The sequence below is a fragment of the Argentina silus genome (genome assembly GCF_951799395.1).
Source record: "Argentina silus genome assembly, chromosome: Y".
NCBI lineage: Eukaryota > Metazoa > Chordata > Actinopteri > Argentiniformes > Argentinidae > Argentina > Argentina silus.
This window is the reverse complement of record NC_139654.1, coordinates 48,467,284-48,477,104: the sequence shown is the minus strand read 5'-3', so window position 1 is coordinate 48,477,104 and position 9,821 is coordinate 48,467,284. Positions and strand designations below refer to the sequence as shown.

At 44.5% G+C, this 9,821-nt stretch overlaps 2 protein-coding genes across 2 annotated transcripts; both read left to right on the top strand.

Annotated features, from left to right (window-relative positions):
* The first annotated feature begins 1,084 nt into the window (after positions 1 to 1,084).
* Positions 1,085 to 2,135, top strand: LOC310824246 (uncharacterized protein). Its single transcript, XM_083697080.1, has 4 exons — positions 1,085 to 1,145; positions 1,247 to 1,359; positions 1,445 to 1,534; positions 1,677 to 2,135. The coding sequence occupies exons 3-4, from the start codon at positions 1,481 to 1,483 to the stop codon at positions 2,061 to 2,063; spliced, it is 441 nt and encodes a 146-aa protein (XP_083553206.1). The 5' UTR covers positions 1,085 to 1,145; positions 1,247 to 1,359; positions 1,445 to 1,480; the 3' UTR covers positions 2,064 to 2,135.
* On the top strand, positions 2,072 to 4,703 carry LOC310824166 (uncharacterized protein; the record flags this gene model as incomplete). Its single annotated transcript, XM_083696980.1, has 7 exons — positions 2,072 to 2,140; positions 2,273 to 2,365; positions 2,586 to 3,014; positions 3,226 to 3,654; positions 3,909 to 4,031; positions 4,311 to 4,460; positions 4,554 to 4,703. 7 exons carry the CDS (start codon positions 2,072 to 2,074, stop codon positions 4,647 to 4,649), a joined length of 1,389 nt encoding a protein of 462 aa, XP_083553106.1. The 3' UTR covers positions 4,650 to 4,703.
* Positions 4,704 to 9,821: the final 5,118 nt, after the last annotated feature.

The following is a 9,821-nucleotide window of genomic DNA, read 5'->3' as shown; positions in this document are numbered from 1 at the left end:
CTTATACCGCTACCACATCGATGGCGCCTCGGTGAAAGACAGAGACCGCTTGAGTCGTGCAGTTTTTCATTTCATAGAAATGAAGTGGAAACCGGAAGTGTGGACACCGCACAAGCTAATCTCTGGCTGCGGATTTTATATTATTATTTGGGAAACGACACTCGCACGATGGGACTTTCAGACTGCTCACTAAAACGCAAGTTCAAAAAGAAACGGCGCAGATGCAAAAGAAAAGGTAGGTGGACATTGATTTATATATATATATCCATTTGATATATATGTTACAACCATTTAATTCGGAATAGTTTTAAAAAGCCATGTCAACACAGTGTACAGTTGACTAACTTTCTCCAATTTCTTTTAGAAGCAATAGAAAATCATACAGAGGTTGGTAAGAAGATAGACTATTTCTCACATGATGCACTTTGTTTGATACTGTTATTGAAACGCGTTCTCTCATCACCATGACAGCCCTGACAATCATATGTATAATATTTGGCTGCTAAATGTACTCCTACAGTAATATATTTGAATATGTCCTAATTATCCCAGACATTGAGACAGTGTGTAAAACTGCACAAGTTAGAAGATATATTTTTAAAAATCGGTGTTCAGCCACATGACCACTTGTATGTCTTGAATATCAAATAAAATATTTTCACGCACAACAATGTTGCTTAAATGGCTTTATTTTCATTCTCCTTTTGAGATTTCTATACAGGTTTAGCACGTTTGTCTTCAGATATTGTGATGGTATTCTTTGATGTGATGCAATCACTTTACAGTTGAGAAAATGGCTTTTGCCGTGCACTGCGCAACAATGTGCGCGTCACAGTGCTCAAGATGACATGCATTCAAGCATCTAGATAGAAACGTTCTGCATCAATCTCAATTTATTTGACACCAATCTATACTCCGCCGTAACCTCTTTTAATAGCACTTTCTGTTTTTAAGTAGCATTCATTGTTCTTTGTCAGGTACGTATATCTCACATTACTAAAGCGGATTTTTTTTTATTTTTTTACTCCTGTGTAAAATTATGTTCGAGCTAAATCACTTATTTCTTATTCTGTAGGATTGCAATGGATGGCGACCTGTCCAATAAAGCCTTATACTCGGTGGGAAAGGCACAGTTTCTGGCCGAGGTAAGTTTGTTTTGTTGAATCATTCAATGAAACATATTTTTGCCAAAATCAACAATATTTACTGTTTTATTACTGTACTAATGGAGAACTCTATATTGCAGAAAAAGCTCATGAGACACTTCCTTCTCATGAAGGACCAGGACAAAGTCCCGTCCAACATCACCCTAAACGACATGAAGGACTGGCTGATGGCTGGAAGGGTCTTCCTGGAGGAGTAAGTTAAGCTTTGGTGCTCAGAAATAGATACTACTCAGGAATAGATACTTACCAGAAATAGTGACATAATGATGTTTTTCCAGGCCTGGAATGGACAGAGGCTCCTCTGTCTGGAGAAGATGGAGAAGGAGCTCTGCAGAGAGCAGCACCTCTCTAGGCAGTTCTACAGAATAGTATGTATCACCACATCCTGTTGTCTGCTCCTGGAACACCAGACAAACCTTGGTTGAGTTAACTCACTCTTTCTCTCTCTCTCTCTCTCTCTCTCTCTCTCTCTCTCTCTCTCTCTCTCCCATCTCTTTCTCTCTTATAAAGATAACCACAGAGGGGCTGCAGATGTTCTTAGAGAAGCTCCGCCCGGCAGCAGAAATGGGTGCGAGCAAGATCCTCCTCTCTGTCTTCTCCGGGTTGCAAAACTCCATCGTGGCTGGGCCCAAGAGGGACAAGAGACACGGGAAGAGAGGCCAGGTTTTCACTCTGCAGGCCATCCTCAGGTCTACCAAAAAGGACCTCATCCCAGAGGTGGTGAGGTTATCATTAAAGCATCTCCTAGAGGACGGGCCAGTGGGGAACAGTTTTCAGCAGTCTGATAGGGCCATGATGAAGGCCAGAAAGGGTGCTGCCGTCCAGGAGATCTGTGGGCTGGTCGCCCGAGCCGCAACAAAGTACTTGCGGCAGTATGGCGACGACCCACCGCCTTAAGCAAGGACATGTCACAGGACATGGTGAGGGTGGTCTTCAGAAAATTCCCCTGGGCCCAGGGGGTGAACTCAACAGAAGTGAGTTGGACAAGATCCTCTGCTCTTTCCTCTGGATTGAGGCAGTAGAGGGGATTGGGCAAGGCCTTCTCCACCACTCCCAAGTCTCCGGTCTTGTCCAGAGCATTTTGTCTGAGCTGTACCGCATTACAGGCTCTGGTCACGGCCAAGTGTCTGGTGGTGCTTCAGCTCACACAAGCATGTGTGGGCTTTACCAGTAACCCTGGACCACGCCTGGCCACTGTGGTAAGAAATACGAGCCATCTGAAATGCTCTTTTTGATTTTGTTTAATGCTGGTCCATTATATTGTATCTGTGATATGTTATATTTAATCAATTGTAAATACAGGTACAATACAGGCACATGATAATCATAATTTATGTTGTATAGGTTTAGTGTGCTCTGAGATTGCTACGGGGTGTGTGCTTTTAATTATGCTTAGACCTAATCACTGTCTGTTTACAGTCCATAGAGGAGACCAGTGCCATTTCCACATCAGTGAATGCAGTTAGTGAAGCCTCCACCACCATCAGAGAGATTGAGGCAGAGATGGCGCCCATTATTGACCAGGCCTCAATAGACACCAAGATGGAGGACTCCACCACCATTAGAGAGATTGAGGCAGAGATGGCTAGTCTCAATGACAAGGCCTCTATGGACACCATGGTGGAGGGCTCCACCACCAAGATTTTCGAACAAGAGCTTCTGCTGAATGCTCAGGCACATACTGAGAAGGTTCTCAGACTGTCGATCCACCAGATCATCCAGGAGGACAGGATGGCTGTTCAGCAGAATTCTTTGGAGGAGCTGGTCCAGGTCAGTCTGGAGACCCAGGCTGACCTCAACACCATGGACCTCCCTGAAGATGAGAGAGAACCATGCCTGGCCACTGTGGTAAGAAATAAGAGCCATCTGACAGGTTCTGTTTGATTTTATTTATTGCTGGTCCATTATATTTGATCTGTGATATGTTGTTATTATTAATTAATTGTAAATCAACAGAGCTATTGTTATTTACCCATAGCTTTCAGTGTGCTCTATGAGATAGCTAGGGGACATGTGTTTTTTTATTATGCTTACACCTAATCACTATGTCTGTTTACAGTCCATAAAGGAAACCAGAGTTAATTCCATGTCAGTGGACACAGTTTGTGAAGCTTCCACCACCATCAGAGAGATTAAGCCACAGATGGCTCCCATTAATGACCAGGCCTCAATAGACACCAAGGTGGAGGACTCCACCACCATCAGAGAGATAGAGGCAGAGATGGCCAGTCTCAATGACCAGGCCTCTATGGACACCAAGGTGGAGGACTCCACCACCAAGATTAACGAGCAAGAGCTTCTGCTGACTGCTCAGGCACATACTGAGAAGGTTCTCAGGCTGTCCATCCAGCAGATTGTCCAGGAGGACAGGATGGCAGTTCAGCAGAATGCTTTGGAGGAGCTGGTCCAGGTCAGTCTGAAGACCCAGGCTGACCTCAACACCATGGACCTCCCTGAAGAGGAGCTCGAACCACGCCTGGCCACTGTGGTAAGAAATAAGAGCCATCTGAAATGCTCTATTTAATTGTATTTAGTGCTGGTCCATTATATTGACTTTTTAAATCTTAAACTTGTTTTCTTTTGTAGTTGAAATGTATTATGATACTGGATGTATATTTATATAATTGTGGACAGTACAGCATATACATCATAATCATCATTCATGTTATATATGTTTGGTGTACTCCATGAACCAACTATAGAATGAGTTTTAAAGTGATGCTTTACTCTGTCTGTTTACAGTCCATTGAGGAGAGCAGTGACAATGCCATGTCAGTGGACTCGGTTGCTGAGGACTCCTCTACCATCAGCGAGACTGAGCCACATATGGCTTGCCTGGGTGACCAGTCCTCTGACAACACCAAGGTGGAGCTGGAACAGTTCCTTCAGAAGACTGCCCAGGTAGAGGTGAGCAGGTCTATCCAGCTGGCTATAGACCAGATCAAAAGGGAAAGTAAGCAGTTGGACCCAAAGATGGAGATTCAACTCACAGAGGAGGAATCACGCATTACCCTGGAATGTGTCCTCCCAGCGATGACTCCACAGCTCCCTAAGGTAATGAATGAATGAATAAATAAATTAATAAATTAATTAATAGATGGAGTTTTTCCTACTCTTATACTGTTCTATTATCTTTGTTTACAGCCTTCTGGGTTTATGACGATGGTGTGCAGCATTGGAGAGGAAGCTGAAAGCTGCAGTGAGTTGGCTGAATGCAGTGGAGTTGCAGCTGAATGCAGTGGAGTTGCAGCTAAATGCAGTGGAGTTGCAGCTGAACTCAGTGGAGTGGTTCTGGTAAGCAATAAATATCATATTGAATTACATCATGAAGATGAAATACAATACAGTTTTTCCTACTCTTATACTGTTCATTGTCTTTGTTTACAGCCTGCTGGGCTCATGACACTGGCGAGCAGCACTGAGGCAGCTGAATGCTGCGTTGAAGCAGTAGAACACTGCGGTGGTGAGTACTTGACAACTTGACAATTTACTTAGTAGGCGGCCTAATATATCATGACGAGAAATTAGTCTTATTCAACAGACACACTTTTGACATGTTTAACCTCTGTGTCAAGAGTGATTTTAAAGGATGGACACCTGAAAAAATACACTCCAAAAGCGTTGTAATTTCTGAATGGTGAAACCAATATCCATGCAGTCAGCCATCAAATAAAAGCTGAGAATCTCGTTCTATAACCTCAAAGTAATTGTTTCATTGTCGAGGGTAGAGCCAAAAGAAGAGAAAATGCTTCACTGTCCCACTGTCAGTATGTCCACAGACATAAAAATAATACATGGCAGCACAGTGGTTGAATTTGGCTTTTTATTGTTTGTAGGTTTTCCTAAAAGCTGTACCTCATAGCACATATTCAAAAACAAAGCACACATCAAGATTTCAAATTCATGATTGTAACAGCAGCCAGGAATCTCTGGCTTCATCATATTCCATAGTCTTACACATTGACACAAATCAGCATGATGCTGATATCACACTCTACTGTACAGTGTGTCCAGCTTAAGGAAAACTCAAACAGCAATGACAAGTATAAGAAATGGTTGTACTTCACATGAATTGGCTGGCTCACGTTGACCTAAAAGGACACTGAGACCTGAATTTAATGGCTCTGCCATATTTCTTTACCACTTAAGAATGCTGAGAATCCATTTCGAATGCTGTCCAGTTTTTACCTTTACTGAAATAGTGCCACTGTAGAATTACATTCAGAATTGATCACGTTTCATAATCCAACTCTCCTCTCCACCCACTCTCACACATTGTATGTTAGTTGTTTGTATTTAACCACACAGTCAACAGCATTTGCCTCACTATTTCAGTCCTCATAGATCAAAGAATAGATTAAAAGTTGTAAAAGGCCTTTGGGCTGCTAGAGTTTCATAATGTAGATCAACAAAACACTAATCAATATATCAATACTCACACACACTTTTTCTACAACATTGGAAAAAAACACTTTAGCTACAACCTTTGTATGCAGTATCAAAACAGATTGACAATTAAAAGAATCATCTTAATCTTTTGGCACAATTTTGTCTCTTTTTTTTTTCTCTTGTCTTTGAAACACTCATACAAGACACATATAAAACTCTCCCTCTGACTTGCCTCTGCTACACTCTTTGAAGAAGAAAAAAAAAAAAGGTTCTTACGTTTACTAGAACCAAAAAGGGTTCTTCGACTTGACCCTGTGGGAAAACTCTTCCCTTTTTGGTTCCATGTAGTACCCTCTGTGGAAAAGGGTTCTACCACAGGGACAGCCAAAGCATCCTTTTGGGAACTTTTTTTTCGAAGAGTGTATGTTTAGGAGCTACAGAGTGCCAGAGGATATCCGAAGGTACTATAACCTCAGCATGAAGGTATGATGCGAGTATCACTTATGATATATAGACAGGGATGGGATGGAGAACTCATACTGTATTTCTTTTTTTCTTTCTTTGTGAGTGTGTATGGGTTTGTCTATGATTGCCCTTTGATTTGAAAAATAATTGCATTTTAGTAAAGAGCCCTGTGCTTTTGAGAGACATTCAAGGCTACAAGTGCCCCAGTCTAAACACCCTCACTTGCTCTACCTTTTCTTCTGCAGTGTTGAGGTCAGGGGGGGGGGTGTCACCGTTTGACCTATCAGAACAGAGCAATTCTTGTACTTTCTCTATGTACTGTAATATGACATACTGTATATTGCACATTTTGTCTGGAGGGGGGACGACTGTAAGGGACGTAATAATGGTCCTCTGTGGCTCAGTTGGTAGACAGTGCTAACAATGCTTAGTTTGGGGGTTCGATGCAGTCGCTTTGGATAAAAGCGTGTGCTAAATGGCATATGTTAAGTAATAACAAACCAACCATATGAAGTAAACTATTGGGCCAATCTCTATAGCTACCACCCTTCCTTTCATCATCCAAAAGGGAATTCAATATGTTTCTGTAATAATCTCTCAGGACTTCTCTACTTTTCTAAATCATTCAATTAAGGTAAGACATGTTTGGCAGCAAGTTTCCTCATCTTTAAAAGGCAAAGAGACATTCCTATGAGCCCAAAATGCAACCTTAGTACCCATACAGTGGGCCTACACCCACTCTCACTCAGCATAACCTACTCTTGTGTACCTATACACATTGTGACGGCCGGCGGGGTGTGCGGGCGCGTCACGGACCCAAACACAGTGTAATCAGAGAGGTCCACACCAGAATTACAGTCAACAATATTTATTCGATTAGCGGGGAGAGGGAAATGATAGAGAGAGGGTGGGGGTGAGAAGGCGTCGTGTCGTTCAAGGGCCTCGCAGGAGATCCGTCGTCGGGAAGATAGCAGGGGGTTCGGTACACGGTGGGTGGTCCTCTTACGTTCCAGGTCGGGGCGGCAGCGGGGTAGTCAGACAGGCGAAGGTTGGCAACGTAGCGGGCTCTCAGACGTTCTCGGGGTCGGGCTTCAAAGGGGGCTCTCCTATGGTCAGGGATCAAACACAGGACAACGGTGACTTGGCTTACTCTTTCTCTCATCAACTGCTCCGTGGTTCGCCGTAGCAACTCCTCCCCACTGGGTGCTCCGTTGGCTCCTTTTGTACGGTCTCTGCTGCTCCTGCTGATGCCCTTCAGCTGTGCCTTGATTATCAGGAACTCCATGTATGGGCATACGGTGATTATCTCCACGGGTTGCAGCTGTGGCCCTTTGGGGCGCAGGAACTCCATACATGGTCCTGCCAAAGACAACACGGGGCAAGAGAGGGACAGCAGAAACAGCAGAGACAAAGCGAGGCGAGATATATACTCCATTTACCACCGTCCCACACTCGCGCATGGGCTTAGGCACGGGGCGGGCGCCACAACATCTTAACACAACACACCAACCATCTGCCTATCCCCGCTCCTCCCAAAACAGCTGTCTGTGGGAGTCTACAACAGGTAGGTTAGAGTGACTGCTGTGAGTGTGTTTGATTGGCTCCTCTGCAGGGTGGTGGTGGGAACAGGGGAGGGGGGGGTTAGATATTCTATATATATATATATATATATATATAATAATAGATCTTCAGTTTAGTCATTGACAATAATTATATGTATGGCCAGTAATACTGTATGTGAAATGTGTTGGGATAAAATGTATATGACGTAAATACTGTATATATTTTTAATAAAATAACTACTTTCTTTGAGGTACCTTCTGCACTAACATTGTTTTCCTATTCTAGCTCATCTTTGTTAATCTGGAGTTGATCACCTCAGAAATACAGTATATGATGGTTTAATCTGGAGGCTCCCCCTTTTATTTTGATTCCAGGTCATTCCTTTATTATTTAAACCTCTGGTTTAACAGGTTATGTATGACCTGAGCAAATGAAAAAAAAACATGGTACAATTGAAACATTCTGCTTCTCATCAGTACTCATTCAGTCCAAATTAATATAAACATTTGCTACAGGACCAATCAACATCTTCCATAATCTCAAATAGATAATGCAAATGCTTTGATCAAAGCTGTGAATATGGAATAAACCTACATTATATTAGAGATAGATTAGGAACTCTATTTGGCTTTCTCTCTTCAATAGCTTTTAAACCCAGCATGACATTTGAAATGATATATTCTGAGTCAGGATGGAGAACAATCAACACCTTTTCTTTTCTAACATCACAAGAATTTGAATGACACTACTCTTCATTTAGGCCTACACAGCTCTGGTAATGACTAACAGCCAGAGCCATCATTTCCTATCGTCCTGATCGTGCACCATAACCGTAGAAGTGTGTGTGTGTGTGTGTGTGTGTGTGTGTGTGTGTGTGTGTGTGTGTGTGTGTGTGTGTGTGTGTGTGTGTGTGTGTGTGTGTGTGTGTGTGTGTGTGTGTGTGTGTGTGTGTGTGTGTGTGTGTGTGTGTGTGTGATAGAGAACACGTATTCCCCAGTTATTGTCCTTGGGCACTTTAACAATCACGCAGTTCCCTGCGCGGCTCTGGGACTGTCTGACCACGCTCTTATTCATCTGATCCCAGCATACAGGCAGAAACTAAAACTGTCTAACTTTCTTTTGCAAGTCGCTTTGGATAAATGCGTCTGCTAAATGTCAAAAATGTAAATTTAAGGGTGTAGTGACCTACAAGGGAGGAGAGAGAGAGACATTCACCGGGGCATCTGTGCCTTTAAGAGAGTGGGCGGGAGTTATATGTAAAGGGGTTCCGGGTAACGTGTTGCCCCCGCTCAGTGTTGTTGTCAGTTGTATTTTTATGTGGAGAGTAAACAGACTCGACTTGCCTTCGCCTCCTTGTCTCATTGTTTACCGCACCTCCACATTGGTGACCCGTGAGAGAATATGTCGACATCCGAAGATGGCAACAACTACCCTGCAGTGCCTGGACCGAGCGGGGCGGAAGAAGCGGCAAATGTTAACATCTACGCCGCGACCATCAAGTTGCCTGACTTTTGGCAGCGCAACCCACGGCCGTGGTTTCAGCACATTGAAGCCCAGTTCCAGCTACGAGGTATAACGCAAGATGTGACGAGGTACTTCCATGTGGTGGCGGCGTTGGATGCCTCGACGACGGCCAGAGCAATGGCACTGCTAGAGGCTCCACCGGCTGTCGGCAAGTACGCCGCGCTCAAAATTTTCCTATTGAGACTTTTCGAGCTGTCAGAAATGGAGAAGGCAGACCGCCTGCTGTCCCTCAACGGCCTAGGGGATAGCAGGCCGTCCGAATTAATGGAGAAAATGCTGGCTGTGCTGGGCTCGGCTGATCCCTCATTCCTTTTTGCTCACATTTTCCTGCGGCAGCTCCCAGCGCCGGTACGCACTGCGCTAGCCAGCTCCTCCCTCTCCTCCACCAAGGACTACCGTGAGCTGGCTGCGGAGGCAGACAGGATTTTCCTTGCCAACCGGCAGCAGTTTGTTCACGCGCTGCTCCCTACCCTGGGCGCTACGACCCCGCCCCCCCCTTCGGAGGACACCATGGGCACCGCAGCCGCGGTGACGACCCGCCGCCAGCGCGACGACGGGTTGTGTTATTACCATGCCAGGTTTGGAGCTAAGGCTAAGCAGTGTCGCCAACCATGCAGTTTCGCGGGGCCGGGAAACGCCAGGGCCGGCGCTCATTAGCAGCTATGGGTGCTGGCCGTGACTGCAGGCTGCTGTTTGTCACCGACTCCATCTCCG